The sequence below is a fragment of the Cherax quadricarinatus genome, chromosome 13 (assembly GCF_038502225.1).
Source record: "Cherax quadricarinatus isolate ZL_2023a chromosome 13, ASM3850222v1, whole genome shotgun sequence".
Taxonomy (NCBI): domain Eukaryota; kingdom Metazoa; phylum Arthropoda; class Malacostraca; order Decapoda; family Parastacidae; genus Cherax; species Cherax quadricarinatus.
In genome coordinates, this window is record NC_091304.1 from 12,029,097 (window position 1) to 12,048,174 (window position 19,078).

Here is a 19,078-nt window from a genome sequence, read left to right on the forward strand (position 1 = left end):
CTAAATAGATTCACACTCTGAACATGTCCTCAAACACAAAAAATATATACTGATCAAATGCAAGCTTTAGACAAATGGACGGACATGCTGCGAGTGGAACGATCCCGGTGAAGTAGTGGAGGTAGGATCCATACACAGATTTAACCCGTAAACGGTCCAAGCAGATCTACGTTCACATGTGTAGTGCTACAAAAGTAGATCTACTTTTTTTTTTTTTTACATATTTTCAAATATAACAAAAAAAATAGATCAAAGTTTTTTTACACATTTTCAAATGTAAAAAAACAAAAAGATCTACTTTTTTTTACATACTTTCAAATGTCGAAAAAACGTATATATACGTTGGGACCGTTTACGGGTTAAGAGATGGTAAGACAGCGCCCACGAGGTTAAGAGTTAAAATGACAAGTGGTAAGTTGAAAAGTAGGACCAGGAGCTAAGACTCTACCCTTGCAGCTACATATAGGCGAGTACACAAACACACAAACACACACACACACACACACACACACACACACACACACACACACACACACACACACACACATAACGACATAACGGAAGGGATAGACTCAGAAGTGTCCTTGTTTGCAGACGATGTGAAGTTAATGAGAAGAATCGAATCGGACGAGGATCAGGCAGGACTACAAAGAGATCTGGACAGGCTACAAGCCTGGTCCAGCAACTGGCTCCTAGAATTTAACCCTGCCAAATGCAAAGTCATGAAGATTGGGGAAGGGCAAAGAAGACCGCAGACACAATATAGTTTAGATGGCCAAAGACTGCAAACCTCACTAAAGGAAAAAGATCTGGGGGTGAGTATAACACCGAGCATATCTCCTGAGGCGCACATCAATCAGATAACTGCTGCAGCATACGGGCGCCTGGCAAACCTACGGATAGCGTTCCGATACCTCAGTAAGGATTCGTTTAAGACTCTGTACACCATCTACGTCAGGCCCATACTGGAGTATGCAGCACCAGTTTGGAATCCACACCTAGTCAAGCACGTCAAGAAATTAGAGAAAGTGCAAAGGTTTGCAACAAGACTAGTCCCAGAGCTACGGGGATTGTCCTATGAAGAAAGGTTGAGGGAAATCGGCCTGACGACACTGGAGGCCAGGAGGGTCAGGGGAGACATGATAACGACATATAAAATACTGCGCGGAATAGACGAGGTGGACAAAGACGGGATGTTCCAGAGATGGGACACAGACACAAGAGGTCACAATTGGAAGTTGAAGACTCAGATGAATCAAAGGGATGTTAGGAAGTATTTCTTCAGTCATAGAGTAGTCAGGCCATGGAATAGCCTAGAAAGTGATGTGGTGGAGGCAGGAACCATACATAGTTTTAAGGCGAGGTATGATAGAGCTCATGGGGCAGGGAGAGAGAGGACCTAGTAGCAATCAGCGAAGAGGCGGGGCCAGGAGCTGTGACTCGACCCCTGCAACCACAAATAGGTGAGTACAAATAGGTGAGTACACACACACACACGAGGCAGGATCCATACATAGCTTTAAGAAGAGGTACGATAAAGTTCATGGAGCAGGAAGAGTGACCCCAGTAGCGACCAGTGAAGAGGCGGGGCCAGGAGCTATGATTCGACCCCTGCAACCACAATTAGGTGAGTACACGAGTTGCAACCACATATGGGTAAGTACAACCACCCACCAGAGTCAACAACAACAGGCTTTGCCTAAACCTAGAAGGCTGAGATGAGTTGCACGTTTTACTAAGTACTAATGTAAAACTATCGTTTATTCAGTATTAACACGAAAAGTTAACATTATCACGGAGTTATTATTTCAACAATTTGTTAATAACAATGTTAACTTTCTGCTGTCTTGGCTAATTTACTGCCATAATACAGATATAATAATCATAACAATCAGAGCAATTCTAAAAAAATGACATCGGTCGCAGTCTACACCATATACACAGTTTATTCCAAGGCTTAAGTTTTAAATCACAACAAATATTAACAATATGGAAAATTTCCCTACTACTCACGCCGAAAAGTGGGTTGTTGCGATTTTATTCACTGAGATTACTCAAACTCTTCCATCATGGGAATGTGACCCAGCACCCGGTAGATCAACCCCCGCCACCACGGTAAAGTGACCAATGGAACCATAACACTCACACATCCAGTTACCTCAATAAGGTTGGCCAGCGTCACGAGGGACGGGGTGGGCAGGGAGTGGTGGTAGCGTCACGAGGGCCGGGGTGGGCAGGGAGTGGTGCCAGCATCACGAGGGACGGGGTGGGCAGGGAGTGGTGCCAACCACGTCATTCATTCAGGAAAGGGGCGCAACACCAGCATAACAATTAGGGTAAGAGTGATCTAGCAAATGGGGAGGAAGTATATAAAAAAAGGTCACATTTTAATGGGAAATTACCTATTACCCCTCCCACAAGGTGACAAAAGATATTGCTTCCAAGTGTAATTATTACGTCAAGTAACCAAGTGAGAGTATATATATATATATATATATATATATATATATATATATATATATATATATATATATATATATATATATATATACTAGTGCTCACATACTATCAATCATTCAAAGATGACAGGAGACTTATTTTTCGAAATTAAATATGACCTCGATAGGCCACAGTTGGGTATTACAAACCTGTTTGTAAATAATGATTGGACAGGAAAAGGCGAGAGGAAAGAAAACATGGGAAGGGCGGGGGGAAGTAAGGAGCGGGAAATAAAGAAGGATAGAAAAGGTCCTACCTTGTTGTCCTAGTTCCGGGTTATTAGGGTCTGTGGGGTCCTTCACCAGACCAGGGTCCCCCATGGGAGGTACGGGCTTTGTGCCGAAAAGGGTGGACTTCTCGCCCTGGGTGGCGTTCTTGAAGGGCACGTTGAGTGTGTTGGCCCAGACCTCGAGGCGCGAGTTATTCCACATCATCACGATGTAGAGTAAGTACAACAGTAGCAGGAAGGTGCTCTCGTACCTGTAGGAGTAGAAACACTGTGAGACGCACGCTGTGCAACATACGGGGAGACTACCAGCAACACTAATTGGGAGAGTTGAGAAGCAAGGATAAAGAGAGACCTAAGAAAGCCTGGATGATTTTTAAAACCTCTCACAATGTCGCTGAAAGGCTCAAGTAATGGGGCAAAAATGGTCAAGAGGTTTGTTCACCGTGGTACGCTGCCCAGGGCGACAGGAGGCCCTAACTAGAAACATGGAGGGCGAGGAGTGAACAAGAGGGCGAAGACGGAGGGTGGAAGAAGATACACAAATAACCCGCACATAGAAGAGAGGAGCAGGAGCTTACGACGACGTTTCGGTCCGACCATTTACAAAATAAATGGTCCAAGTCGGACCGAAACGTCGTCGTAAGCTCCTCTCTTCTATGTGCGGGTTATTTGTGTATCGTTCCAGTTACGGTATTGTGCCTTTTTTGTTATTATTGGTGGAAGAAGAGCAATGTAGGAAGGAGGAGGAGATTAAGAGTGACTAACCAGGTAACCTCCTCGTCATAAATGGTAAGCAGGAGAGCGAAGATAGCGAGGCAATAGTAGGTGGAGTCTCGTATCAGCGGCCACCAGTTGATGTTGATCACACGCCCGGAGAACAGTGCACACACAGAGATCACGAACATGATGTTGAACACCGCTGACCCGATCACCCCGCTGATCCCGATGTCATCCTGGGGGAAGAATATGCAAAGACACGCTGGAAGGAGTCCTGGTCAATGACAGGAAAGGGGGGGAGGGGTGGAAGGAAGAGTATAGGAATGCTGGAGTACATAGCAAATGCATAAAATATATCTGTTTCGAAGTTACCGGCTGAAGAAAAAAAATGAGCTGCTGATCCAGCTCCGATCTATACAAATTAGATCAGGTTAGTTAAGCAGAAAGCTCTCTCTCTCACACATGCTGGCCACACAGAATGGGAAGACTGTGGGTGAAGAGGAATGACAAGCTGGAATGAAAACCAAGTGTCGGGATTCTTTACGTTGTTGAATTTACAAGCTAAGAGCTTTTATACTACCTCAGCTCATGCCAAAGCCCAGGTCTGAAGTAATGTATAATACCCTTTGATTGTCTAGATGCGATACAGCAGTCTATAATTACCCAGTGAACAGACTTGCCCGCACGACTTGGAACTGAACCTGGATGTATTCGACTGTGAGCCGAACACTAATATTGAGCTAACAAGTCACCTTTCAATAGAAAATATCAGGTACTGACTTAATAATAATGCTATTACTACTGCTTTTCAAACTTAAAATACTTGTAGGGATTGACGGTAGATGTCGCCAGTATCAGATACACACGCTACCTACCACACTTAAGAACTCAAGAAAGAAGGAACACTGCAGCAGGTCTACTGGCCCATGCGAGGCAAGTCCAATTGGCTCACCGACTTAAATGCCTTAAGGTAGTCAGGTCATGTCCCATTCACTAAGAAAGAAGCACGGCAACTGACCTACTAGCACAAGCTAGTCAGGTCCAATTAACCCACCCACAGAGGTTGTTGAACAACCTCTGCTAGTGAGAAAGGCTGGATTTGAGAGGGACCTGTCCTCCCAACATCTGCGTTCTACTAGTGACCTACGTCTCACCTCCTGGCGCTATATAAGGCTCCATCCTATCACTTCAACTCCATATTATTCCAGACAATGGAACAATACTCTTCTCCAGACTGAGGGACTGACCACCTCAAAACTTTAAGGGTGATGGACTGATTACATCGTCTTCAAGTCTCTTCTGCGTCTATCAACTTTGCTGTACTCGACTGAAGAAGCATACTGTGTAGGCGAAACGTTTCGAAATAAAGATACCTAACTGTTGCATATGTGTCTTACCTAAACATCCTGTTATTTATACTTCTAGATATGAAGCCAAGGATTCTGTTAGCTTTATTGCGAACACTAATGCACTGTTGTCTTGGTTTCAGATTACTGATAACCAGAACTCTTAAATCCTTTTCGAAAATCAGTAATATTAAGATCTACATTATTTAGTTTATATGTGGCATGGTTATTGTCCTGTTCAACATTTAGAATTTTGCATTTGTCTATATTAAACGGCATCTGCCATTTGTCCGACCACTGCATCAGTCTATTTAAATCATCCTGGAGTGCTCTAATGTCCTCATTAGAATAAAATAGACGGCCTATTTTGTTGTCATCAGCAAATTTGCTTATATCGCTATTTATTCCCTCATCTATGTAGTTTATGTAAATTGTGAACAACAAGGGGCCCAACACTGACCCCATGGAACACCGCTTGTGACATGCCCCATTCTGATTTCTCCCCATTTATGCAAACTCTCTGCTGCCTATTTGTCAATCATGACTCTACCCAGGAATTTTTTTTTCCTCCTATTACGTGTGCCTTAAGTTTCCTCAATAGCCTCTGATGTGGAACTCTATCGAAAGCCTTACTGAAGTCCATATACACAATATCATATTCAATACCATGATCTACTTCCTCAATTACCTTACTGTAATTTCTACAAATATCAGGCAGCATTGTGACACCCTCCCTACGAGAACTACCACTTGTAATGGACTCTTGGATGTATATGACGTATCTACTCACCTCTTGAAGTTTCAGGGAGTCGCTTGAGGCTCGGCACGACCTCCTGATATTAAACATTTCAACAAAATCCAAGTTCTACTGTCACAAGATGTACCTTATGTCGTTAATGACAACTATAATTACAGAGAATGGGGAGAGGCGAAATGGTGGGGAAGGGTGAAAAGGAGTGAGGGTGGGGAAGCTGAGAAATGGAAGGGGTGGACGAGAGGAAAAGATAGTAGAGGGGGTAAAATGGAGAGATGGTAGAGGAGGGTGAGAGGTTGAGGTGGTAGGGGAGGGTGAGAGGTTGAGGTGGTAGGGGAGGGTGAGAGGTTGAGGTGGTAAGGGAGGGTGAGACGTTGTGGTGGTAGGGGAGGGTGAGAGGTTGAGGTGGTAGAGGAGGGTGAGAGGTTGAGGTGGTAGAGGAGGGTGAGAGGTTGAGGTGGTAGAGGAGGGTGAGAGGTTGAGGTGGTAGGGGAGGGTGAGAGGTTGAGGTGGTAGGGGAGGGTGAAAGGTTGTGGTGGTAGGGGAGGGCGAGACGTTGTGGTGGTAGGGGAGGGTGAGAGGTTGAGGTGGTAGGGAAGGGTGAGAGGTAGAGGTGGTGGGGGAAGGTGAGAGGTTGATGTGGTGGGGGAAGGTGAGAGGTTGATGTGGTGGGGGAAGGTGAGAGGTTGATGTGGTGGGGAAGGTGAGAGGTTGATGTGGTGGGGGAAGGTGAGAGGTTGTGGTGGTAGGGGAAGGTGAGAGGTTGATGTGGTAGAGGGTGAGTGGTTGTGGTGGTAGGGGAAGGTGTGAGGTTAAAGTGGTAGGGGAAGGTGAGAGGTTGTAGTGGTAGAGGAGGGTGAGAGGTTGAGGCGGTAGAGGAGGATGAGAGGTTGAGGTGGTAGAGGAGGGTGAGAGGTTGAGGTGGTAGAGGAGGGCGAGAGGTTGAGGTGGTAGAGGAGGGTGAGAGGTTGTTGTGGTAGGGGTGAGTGAGAGGTTGAGGCGGTAGAGGAGGGTGAGAGGTTGTGGTGGTAGAGGAGGGTGAGAGGTTGTGGTGGTAGAAGAGGGTGAGAGATTGAGGTGGTAGAGGAGGGTGAGAGATTGAGGTGGTAGAGGAGGGTGAGAGGTTGAGGTGGTAGAGGAGGGTGAGAGGTTGAGGTTGTAGAGGAGGGTGAGAGGTTGAGGTGGTACAGGAGGGTGAGAGGTTGAGGTGGTACAGGAGGGTGAGAGGTTGAGGTGGTACAGGAGGGTGAGAGGTTGAGGTGGTACAGGAGGGTGAGAGGTTGAGGTGGTACAGGAGGGTGAGAGACTGAGGTGGTAGAGGAGGGTGAGAGACTGAGGTGGTAGAGGAGGGTGAGAGGTTGAGGTGGTAGAGGAGGGTAAGAGGTTGAGGTGGTAGAGGAGGGTAAGAGGTTGAGGTGGTAGAGGAGGGTGAGAGGTTGAGGTGGTAGAGGAGGGTGAGAGGTTGAGGTGGTAGAGGAGGGTGAGAGGTTGAGGTGGTAGAGGAGGGTAAGAGGTTGAGGTGGTAGAGGAGGGTGAGAGGTTGAGGTGGTAGAGGAGGGTGAGAGATTGAGGTGGTAGAGGAGGGTGAGAGGTTGAGGTGGTAGAGGAGGGTAAGAGGTTGAGGTGGTAGAGGAGGGTGAGAGGTTGAAGTGGTAGAGGAGGGTGAGAGGTTGAGGTGGTAGGGGAGGGTGAGAGGTTGAGGTGGTAGAGGAGGATGAGGGGTTGTGCTGGTAGGGGAGAGTGAGAAGTTGAGGTGGTAGAGGAGGGTGAGAGGTTGAGGTGGTAGAGGAGGGTGAGAGGTTGAGGTGGTAGAGGAGGGTGAGAGGTTGAGGTGGTAGAGGAGGGTGAGAGGTTGAGGTGGTAGAGGAGGGTGAGAGGTTGAGGTGGTAGAGGAGGGTGAGAGGTTGAGGTGGTATAGGAGGGTGAGAGGTTGAGGTGGTAGAGGAGGGTGAGAGGTTGAGGTGGTAGGGGAGAGTGAGAGGTTGAGGTGGTAGGGGAGGGTAAGAGGTGAGGTGGTAGAGGAGGGTGAGAGGTTGTGGTGGTAGGGGAGAGTGAGAGGTTGAGGTGGTAGAGGAGGGTGAGAGGTTGTGGTGGTAGGGGAGAGTGAGAGGTTGAGGTGGTGGGGGAGGGTGAGAGGTTGTGGTGGTAGGGGAGAGTGAGAGGTTGAGGTGGTGGGGGAGGGTGAGAGGTTGTGGTGGTAGGGGAGAGTGAGAGGTTGAGGTGGTGGGGGAGAGTGAGAGGTTGTGGTGGTAGGGGAGAGTGAGAGGTTGAGGTGGTGGGGGAGAGTGAGAGGTTGTGGTGGTAGGGGAGAGTGAGAGGTTGAGGTGGTGGGGGAGAGTGAGAGGTTGTGGTGGTAGGGGAGAGTGAGAGGTTGAGGTGTTGGGGGAGAGTGAGAGGTTGTGGTGGTAGGGGAGAGTGAGAGGTTGAGGTGGTGGGGGAGGGTTAGAGGTTGTGGTGGTAGGGGAGAGTGAGAGGTTGTGGTGGTAGGGGAGAGTGAGAGGTTGTGGTGGTAGGGGAGAGTGAGAGGTTGAGGTGGTGGGGGAGAGTGAGAGGTTGTGGTGGTAGGGGAGAGTGAGAGGTTGAGGTGGTGGGGGAGAGTGAGAGGTTGTGGTGGTAGGGGAGAGTGAGAGGTTGAGGTAGTGGGGGAGGGTGAGAGGTTGAGGTGGTGGGGGAGGGTGGGTGAGAGACGGTGAGTATTGATGGAGGGCAACGTGCCAATAATGTTCGAGGGGTCCAGAGTGCTGGGAAATGTAAGCACACGAACACTAACACTTGCTGGTATAATACAACAGATACAACAAATAGAGTCATGTGGAAAGAGACACGAAGATAAACAATCCTGGGTAAACAAAAAATAAGCAATTAAAAAAAAAAAATCTTTAGAATCAAACCTAAAAAATAACAAATCTGGGCAAACAAATACTGAACAATCCTTCAAAAAACACAAAGGTACATACTTCTTAATAAACAAATAAGCAAAAAATCTACAATCCCGAGTAAACAAAAACAACCCTGGGAAAAGAAACGCAAAGATAAACAACCCTAGGAAAGTAACAAAATGCTGGGAAACAAGCTCAGATCACTGGCACTTAACATCGCACATCGTAAGTCTTTTAAAAACTTGCTGAGACGCCATCTTTACTCCTGTTGTGGAAAAGCATGACTTATACAATATGGATTTACAGCAGGAAGACCCACCTGGTCAACCATAATTGCACCATAAGACAAAATCTCTCAGGTTTCATAAAAAAAAATGAGGTTTGCGCGGATTTTGCAAAGGCATTTGACAAATGTGACTGTGGAATAACAACCTTTAAAATGAGGACAATAGATATAGCAGGAAAGGAAGGAATTAGATCTTCAAAATTTGTAATTGAGTAGTGAACAAAACGGTGTTTCAGCACAGTAAAAACTTCAGTACCCTAAGGCACGTCATGGCACCATTATGGTCTCATTCTCATGGCAGATGAAGAGACAAACACCAACCGCAGCTTCATGTCATCCTTTGCGGACGATACCAAACAAGTATCATTTACCCCTCTTCCGAGGGGTAAATGATAATGATAAATGACATGATGTTCAATGGTGACAAATTTCAGATGCTTAGATATGGGAAGAATGAAGACCTCAGAAAGATCACAGAAAGCAGACACACCCTCTCACAGATAATAATAATAATAATAATAATAATAATAATAATAATAATAATAATAATAATAATAATAACACTGATGTCATTTAGAGAAGGCAGTAACGTAAATGAAGCAAAGGCCGCAAAAATGACAAATGACAGAATGAATAATGACTTTTTTCTAAATATGAGAAACAATGCCAATGCTATCAGAGCTGGAAAATGTATACAGATTGTTTACTGTCCGTATAGTCAAGAAAGCATTTAAACTATTGAGAACACTTCAGTAGCATTCGGAATGTACTCTTCGGAGTGGAGAGATTCATGTTAATATACACTTGGAAGATATTGGAAGGTCAGATCCCAAATCTGCATGATATCACACTTACTGGAGTGATAGAGCTGGAAGTAAAATAAATCCAGTGAAGAGCAGGAGCACCGTAGATAATATTCGTGGACCAAGGTCATTCAATATTCTACCAGTAGATATCAGAAATGTTGCCGGGACACAGAGGTCTTCGAGACGAAACTGGATCACTGCCTCCGCTAAGTGCCAGATTAACCAGGTGGTGTTTAATATGTGGGCCAGTGGACAGTTAACAGCAACAGCCTGATTGAACAGGCACTCAATAAGGAAACTTAACCAAAGGAAGGGCTGGTAGAAAAGAAAAAATCGAAATTGGTAACATACAAATTAAACAATCCTGGGAAAACAAGCATGGGAATAAACAATCCTGGAAAAACAAACACTGGAATACCTGGAGAGGGTTTTCCAGTAATGCAAGCCTGATCCGACAAATGGCTCCTGGAGTTCAACCCCACCAAGTGCAAAGTTATGAAGCTTGGGGAAGGACAAAGAAGACCGCAGATGGAGTACATGTTCTGAGGTCAAAGGCTGCAAACTTCACTCAAACAAAAGGATCTTGGGGTATCTTACCGAGCACATCTCCTGAGGAGCACATCTCCTGAGGAGCACATCAACCAAATAACTGCTATAGCATATGTATGGGCGCCTTGCAAACCTAAGAAGAGCATTTCGATATCTAAGGAGTCATTCACGAGACTGTATACCGTGTACGTCAGACCCATAATAGAAGTATGCAGCACCAGTATGGAACCCACACCTGGTCAAATACGTAACAAATTGGAGAAAATGCAAAATTTTGCGGCAAGACTAGCCCCGGTACTAAGGGGTATGTCCTATGAGGAGGGGTTAAGGGAAATCAACCTGATGACACTTGAGGACTGGAGGGAAAGGGACGCATGATAATGACAAAATACCGAGAGGAAATGACAGGGTGAACAGGGCCAGAATGTTTCAAAGATGAGATACAGGAACAAGAGGACACAACTGGAAGTTGAAAACTCCGATGAATCATAGGAATCTCAAGAAGTATTTCTTCAGCCTTAGAGTTGTCAGGAAGTTAACAATCTAGAGAGTAGGGTAGTAAGAGGCAAGATCCACGCATAGCTTTCAGAAGAGGTACGATAAGGCTCTTGGAGCCGGGAGAGAGCGGACCTAGTGGAAGCCAGCGAAGAGGCAGGGCCAGGAGCTGTGACTCGACCCCTGCAACGACATATCACACACACACACACACACACACACACACACAATAGAGAATGGAAAAAGTACAGAAGGCAGAGATCACACGAAAATAGGGAGATCAGTCGCAGAGCCAGGAATGAGTACGCACAGGTAAGGAGGGAGGCCCAGCGACAGTATGAAAATGACATAGCATCGAGAATCAAGACTTACCCGAAACTGTTGTATAGCCACATCAGGAGGAAGACAACAGTCAAAGACCAGGTGATCAGATTAAGGACAGAAGGTGGAGAACTCACAAGAAATGATCAGGAGGTATGTGAGGAGCTGAACAGGAGATTTAAGGAAGTTTTTACAGTAGAGACAGGAAAGGCTGTGGGAAGACAGCACAGAAGGGAACATCAAGAGGGAATATACCAACAAGTGTTGGATGACATACGAACAACTGAGGAGGAGGTGAAGAAGCTCTTAAGTGACCTTGACACCTCAAAGGCGATGGGACCGGACAACATCTCCCCATGGGTCCTTAGAGAAGGAGCAGAGATGCTGTGCGTGCCTCTAACCACAATCTTCAACACATCCCTTGAAACTGGGCAACTACCTGAGAAATGGAAGACAGCTAATGTAGTCCCCATATTTAAGAAAGGAAACAGAAACGAGGCACTAAACTACAGACCTGTGTCTCTGACATGTATTGTGTGCAAAGTCATGGAGAAGATTATCAGGAGGAGAGTGGTCGAACACCTGGAAAGGAACAAGATTATAAATGAAAACCAGCATGGGTTCAGGGAAGGCAAATCTTGTATCACAAACCTCCTGGAGTTTTATGACAAGGTAACAGAAGTAAGACACGAGAGAGAGGGGTGGGTAGATTGCGTTTTCCTAGACTGCAGGAAGGCCTTTGACACAGTTCCCCACAAGAGATTAGTGCAGAAGCTGGAGGATCAGGCGCACGTAAAAGGGAGGGCACTGCAATGGATAAGGGAATACCTGACAGGGAGGCAGCAACGAGTCATGGTACGTGAAGAGGTATCACAGTGGGCGCCTGTTACGAGCGGGGTCCCACAGGGGTCGGTTCTAGGACCAGTGCTATTTTTGATATATGTGAACGACATGATGGAAGGAATAGACTCTGAAGTGTCCCTGTTCGCAGATGACGTGAAGTTGATGAGAAGAATTAAATCGGACGAGGATGAGGCAGGACTGCAAAGAGACCTGGACAGGCTGGACATGTGGTCCAGTAACTGGCTTCTCGAATTCAATCCAGCCAAATGCAAAGTCATGAAGATTGGGGAGGGGCAAAGAAGACCGCAGACAGAGTATAGGCTAGGTGGACAAAGACTACAGACCTCACTCAGGGAGAAAGACCTTGGGGTGACCATAACACCGAGCACATCACCGGAGGCACACATCAACCAAATAACCGCTGCAGCATACGGGCGCCTGGCAAACCTGAGAATAGCGTTCCGATACCTTAATAAGGAATCGTTCAAGACACTGTACACTGTGTATGTTAGGCCCATACTGGAGTATGCAGCACCAGTCTGGAACCCACACCTGGTCAAGCACGTCAAGAAGTTAGAGAAAGTACAAAGGTTTGCAACAAGGCTAGTCCCAGAGCTCAAGGGAATGTCGTACGAGGAAAGGTTAAGGGAAATCGGACTGACGACACTGGAGGACAGAAGGGTCAGGGGAAACATGATAACGACATACAAGATACTGTGGGGAATAGACAAGGTGGACAGAGATAGAATGTTCCAGAGAGGGGACACAGGGACAAGGGGTCACAACTGGAAGCTGAAGACTCAGACGAGTCACAGGGACGTTAGGAACGTTATTGAAGTAGTGGAGGCAGGAACCATACATAGTTTTAAGAAGAGGTATGACAAAGCTCAGGAAGCAGAGAGAGGATCCAGTAGCAATCAGTGAAGAGGCGGGGCCAGGAGCTGAGTCTCGACCCCTGCAACCACAATTAGGTGAGTACACACACACGACGCCCCCAGCTGTAAATACTGCTGGAAAATTCTTCCTCTCTGGCTAACAACAGCCACTCGACCCCCCTGGGAAATATGTCACCCCTGGCTCCTTGGACATCAAAACAAAGTCATCTGGAAGAAGCCCGAGACAAAGTAGCTAGTGGCTGTAAGGTTCAAAGTCTGGCCTCCTTTGTAACAAGACTCCGACCATCCCGCCTACCACAGGCGCCTGGCAACGTCTCCGGAGATAAAATTATATATAAAGTTACTTTCGCAGAAAACCTAGAGCACTGACGTCAACAGGTCGCTATTTTCATGGTTCATTAAAAGAACAACTTAAAACCAAGATTCCGCTTAATTTAATACATATATTTGTTCAAAATGCTGTTTATGTGACCTCAAACAAGATACGAGGCGAGAAATCTTAAGTGAAGGGTTATTTGCTTTAGTTAACCATTTTACCCGTTTTTTGGAGGGCGTTTTGATATTCAGTTTTCATGACTCAAATTTTTGTAACAGAGCTTTAAGAATAGGGATGATAGGGTCCACGAGGCTACGAAGGAATGAACCCGATCACGTCCAACTAGGAGGCAGTGACTCGACCCTTACAACCACAGTCAGAGTTGTCAGGAAGTGGAATAGCCTAGAAAGTGACGTAGTGGAGGCAGAAACCATACATAGTTTTAAAATGAGGTTTAATAAAGCTCAGGGAGCAGAGAGACCTAATAGCGATCAGTAAAGAGGCGGGGTCAGGAGCTATGAATCGACCCCTGCAACCACAAATAGGTGAGTACATACAAGCTTGTTAGATACGACGGATGTGTTGACAAGCACTGTCAATTATTCTGCTCTTTCTGATGATAATAAAATGGGTTTTATGCAAATGGAATCCTAGTCCTTCTAAATGTTTGAATTTTGGAATGATATTCAATTTCTTTTTTTACTATGGATGGTACATACATCGTGGTTATCTACACTAATGTTAACAATGTTATCTGATAAAGTTAATTAGTAACTTATTACCTCGCTTAGCATTATTATAGCAAAGCGCTAAACACAAACGTCGTACACCACCTCCAGATTGCAAAGTAATAATTTAGGTTGGTTAAGGTTTTTCAGGAAACTGGACACGGTCGTAAATCACATAAAAATAAATTATATGAAGGTAATAAAAATATCATTACATTATTACATTACCGAGTTATGACTTAAAAAATGAAGGATCAAACATATTTAATTACAAGAGTAAATTGATTCAAAACAGTTTTTTATATACTTTAATTTAACAATGTTAGAGGAAATCAATATAAAAAAAATACTAGAGGCTCGGCAACAGCAACCTCACACACCTGTCAGAGTGGCAACACTCCTGGAGGCTCGGCAACAGCAACCTCACACACCTGTCAGAGTGGCAACACTCCTGGAGGCTCGGTAACGGCAACCTCACACACCTGTCAGAGTGGCAACACTCCTGGAGGCTCGGTAACGGCAACCTCACACACCTGTCAGAGTGGCAACACTCCTGGAGGCTCGGTAACGGCAACTCCACACACCTGTCAGAGTGGCAACACTCCTGGAGGCTCGGCAACAGCAACCTCACACACCTGTCAGAGTGGCAACACTCCTGGAGGCTCGGTAACGGCAACTCCACACACCTGTCAGAGTGGCAACACTCCTGGAGGCTCGGCAACAGCAACCTCACACACCTGTCAGAGTGGCAACACTCCTGGAGGCTCGGTAACGGCAACTCCACACACCTGTCAGAGTGGCAACACTCCTGGAGGCTCGGTAACGGCAACTCCACACACCTGTCAGAGTGGCAACACTCCTGGAGGCTCGGCAACAGCAACCTCACACACCTGTCAGAGAGGCAACACTCCTGGAGGCTCGGCAACAGCAACCCCACACACCTGTCAGAGAGGCAACACTCCTGGAGGCTCGGCAACAGCAACCCCACACACCTGTCAGAGAGGCAACACTCCTGGAGGCTCGGTAACGGCAACTCCACACACCTGTCAGAGTGGCAACACTCCTGGAGACTCGGCAACAGCAACCCCACACACCTGTCAGAGAGGCAACACTCCTGGAGGCTCGGCAACAGCAACCCCACACACCTGTCAGAGAGGCAACACTCCTGGAGGCTCGGTAACGGCAACTCCACACACCTGTCAGTGGCAACACTCCTGGAGGCTCGGCAACAGCAACCCCACACACCTGTCAGAGGCAACACTCCTGGAGGCTCGGTAACGGCAACTCCACACACCTGTCAGAGTGGCAACACTCCTGGAGGCTCGGCAACAGCAACCTCACACACCTGTCAGAGAGGCAACACTCCTGGAGACTCGGCAACAGCAACCCCACACACCTGTCAGAGCGCAACACTCCTGGAGGCTCGGCAACAGCAACCCCACACACCTGTCAGAGAGGCAACACTCCTGGAGGCTCGGTAACGGCAACTCCACACACCTGTCAGTGGCAACACTCCTGGAGGCTCGGCAACAGCAACCTCACACACCTGTCAGAGGCAACACTCCTGGAGGCTCGGCAACAGCAACCCCACACACCTGTCAGAGAGGCAACACTCCTGGAGGCTCGGCAACAGCAACCCCACACACCTGTCAGTGGCAACACTCCTGGAGGCTCGGCAACAGCAACCCCACACCTGTCAGAGAGGCAACACTCCTGGAGGCTCGGCAACAGCAACCCCACACACCTGTCAGTGGCAACACTCCTGGAGGCTCGGCAACAGCAACCCCACACACCTGTCAGAGAGGCAACACTCCTGGAGGCTCGGCAACAACAACCGCACACACCTGTCAGAGAGGCAACACTCCTGGAGGCTCGGCAACAGCAACCCCACACACCTGTCAGAGTGGCAACACTCCTGGAGGCTCGGCAACAGCAACCCCACACACCTGTCAGAGAGGCAACACTCCTGGAGGCTCGGCAACAGCAACCCCACACACCTGTCAGAGTGGCAACACTCCTGGAGGCTCGGCAACAGCAACCCCACACACCTGTCAGAGAGGCAACACTCCTGGAGGCTCGGCAACAGCAACCCCACACACCTGTCAGAGAGGCAACACTCCTGGAGGCTCGGCAACAGCAACCCCACACACCTGTCAGAGAGGCAACACTCCTGGAGGCTCGGCAACAGCAACCCCACACACCTGTCAGAGAGGCAACACTCCTGGAGGCTCGGCAACAGCAACCCCACACACCTGTCAGAGAGGCAACACTCCTGGAGGCTCGGCAACAGCAACCCCACACACCTGTCAGAGTGGCAACACTCCTGGAGGCTCGGCAACAGCAACCCCACACACCTGTCAGAGTGGCAACACTCTACCTTCCAGCTTCAGAAAGTCAAACCAGCCGCATTTCCCTTCACAGACGTTACCTCTGACACTTCAACACGACAAATCCCATGAACCGCTCAACTCTATTTTTGGTTCAACACCTCACTCATGTCTGCTGGATATTCAGGACGACACATCTCTTTCTCCCACTCTCACTATAAGTATTCAGTAACATATCTTACGATAACAGTCTGGAATTTCACAATTCCGTGTATTCAGTAAGAAATCCTGATTTCACAAAAAAATTCTTGGCCCTGGTGATGTGTGGTCGTCATAATGAATGTCCTCTCACACTTGCCACAGCATCTCAGCCTCTCCTGATACGCACCATCAGCTTGCTTGGCGGCCACAACAAGCCCTCCATTCATATATATTCCACAGCCAAATCGCAAAAACGTTCAAACTTTGGCGAAAATAACAAAACTTAATGGTGACACAATATTTCGGTGGGAAAAGGGAGGAAGGAAGAGGGAAATAGAGGAAGAATGGGTGAGAGAGAATACAGACATAAAAGGAAATGCAGATATGTAAAATCTAGATGGTTGAGGCAAGGACAGTAAAGCGAAAGGCTCTCTCGCCACACCCTCAACTCTCCCCCCCCCCGACTTATGCCGGAATGAAACTACGAAAAAATATACCATACCATGCTGGAAAATGAGACTGGTCATTTTGAATGATGGAAGGCATGGGGGCACAACTACCTGTACTGCAACTACTCACACTACCAACTACGTAGCTGTGTCTACCACTAGTGCTACTTCTAGATTCTACTTCTACTTTTAAATATTGTGATCCAGTTCGATGCAACCAACCGGACATATTGTGAAGTTCCGTAACTTGGGCCAGGATGCAAGTAGCCATTGTTCACAGAAGACATTGACTAGTAGACTCAATCAAAACTAAGCACTAAACCCACAATGGTTACACAGCTGGTTAGTATTAGCCTATAACTGCCAAGTGCATGTTCAGCTAATTTAAAAAAAAAATTAATTTATCTGATACTACCAAGGTCAGGGTATTATTATTATAATCAAAAAGAAGCGCTAAGCCACCAAGGTCAGGGTAAATTTAGACTTACACTCCGCAAGTCCATTTTGCAAGAAAAAAAAGGCCTTTACCTATATTTGTGGTAAACCTTTCAATAGGGAGTTTCATACTACCGTTTCGTGTAATTTTATTACAATTCGCTATAAAAAGATCATGGTTGAGAATGTTGAACTTTTTCTACGACTGTATTTTTTTTTTTTTCGTTTCTACTAGGATACCTCAGTCAAATTTTTCTGACACAACATGTACTGAGTGACCTTTCAACGGTTTGTTTGCTCCTCTCCATGCCCTCTCAAGTTTATCTACGTAATTTAAATAATTAGGGGATCAAAACTGGATATTATATTCAACAGAGAGAGAGAGAGTGAAAGAGACAGACAGAGCAATAAAATTAAAGTTGTGGTGTGCGAGCTGGTGACAATAGTGGAGGTGGTCTATATTCCAGGAAGGTGCTTCCTCCATGTCTGCCTTACAAATAGCACCTCCAACTGACCGTTCTTGCTGGCCGTAGCAACAGCACCCCATCCCCCAAGACCACCACCACGGTTCTCCCTCCCAATATACAATACTATTCCTCCGCTAGACTACTACTACTACTAGCTAGCAACTACCTATACCTCCTCCTCCACTACTCAACGGGTCATCTATATATTTAAGACGAGTGTCAGAAAATACGGGTCCTACCTCCTGATCAATATTATAACTTCACTACAAACACACTATATAATTAATATTACTACTAGTTCAAGACGAGCACCGCACTGTAGATGAATGGTTCAGAGAACCGACATGTTGTTAAATTAGACACATGTGCAACTCTTGGGTATCTTTATTGAGGAAACGTTTCGCCACACAGTGGCTTCATCAGTCCATACAAAGGAGAAACTTGCACATGTGTCTAATTTAACAACACAAGCACCGCACCTTTACCTGCTACAGCTGCTTATTCTACTACTACTACTGCTGCTAATAATAATAAAGTCCTATTAATAAAATACTAATAATTTTATTAGCATTATTATTAATGAGGTGTTTCATACAGTGTGTGGGCCGCCAGCCTCATGTATCATGCCTGGAGATGCATGGAGGCACACATGTTGCTCTCGAGCAACATTCCTGCAACTTTTTCAAGAATCACAGTCCTGTTTTTGGAGGAACTTTCATGCTGGCATTTAAATCACAGTTCTAAGTTTGAAGCAACATTCAAGAAGTTATTTAAGGGCCACAGTTCTAAGTTTGAAGCAACATTCAAGAAGTTATTTAAGGGCCACAGTTCTAAGTTTGAAGCAACATTCAAGAAGTTATTTAAGGGCCACAGTTCTAAGTTTGAAGCAACATTCAAGAAGTTATTTAAGGGCCACAGTTCTAAGTTTGAAGCAACATTCAAGAAGTTATTTAAGGGCCACAGTTCTAAGTTTGAAGCAACATTCAAGAAGTTATTTAAGGGCCACAGTTCTAAGTTTGAAGCAACATTCAAGAAGTTATTTAAGGGCCACAGTTCTAAGTTTGAAGCAACATTCAGGAAATTATTTAAGGCCCACAGTTCTAAGTTTGAAGCAACATTCAAGAAGTTATTTAAGGGCCACAGTTCTAAGTTTGAAGCAACATTCAAGAAGTTATTTAAGGGCCACAGTTCTAAGTTTGAAGCAACATTCAAGAAGTTATTTAAGGGCCACAGTTCTAAGTTTGAAGCAACATTCAAGAAGTTATTTAAGGGCCACAGTTCTAAGTTTGAAGCAACATTCAGGAAATTATTTAAGGGCCACAGTTCTAAGTTTGAAGCAACATTCAATGGTCACAGTTCAATTCGACAACTGTCTTCCAAGACAATCAAGATGGCTATGTTAAGAGTATGTACGAGGCAGGACAAAGGTGACACAAACAGCAGGAGGAATGAAAAAACAACCATCTTACCTGCTAAAATTTAGTGCTCCGGGAAGCACTATAAAAATTTCAAATAGCCTCGACGATATGGTAATG

At 46.2% G+C, this 19,078-nt stretch overlaps 1 protein-coding gene across 8 annotated transcripts in view; it reads right to left on the reverse strand.

Moving 5' to 3' along the window:
* LOC128688654 (probable sodium/potassium/calcium exchanger CG1090) overlaps positions 1–19,078 on the reverse strand; it is a 272,867-nt gene that overhangs the window by 50,300 nt on the left and 203,489 nt on the right. For all 8 annotated transcript variants that reach the window (XM_070084516.1, XM_070084513.1, XM_070084515.1 and 5 more), the window contains 2 exons: positions 3,494–3,681; positions 2,756–2,979 (listed from right to left, as the gene is read on the reverse strand). In XM_070084516.1, the coding sequence (XP_069940617.1) occupies positions 2,756–2,979; positions 3,494–3,681 (412 nt within the window). The remainder of the gene's footprint in view (positions 1–2,755; positions 2,980–3,493; positions 3,682–19,078) is intronic.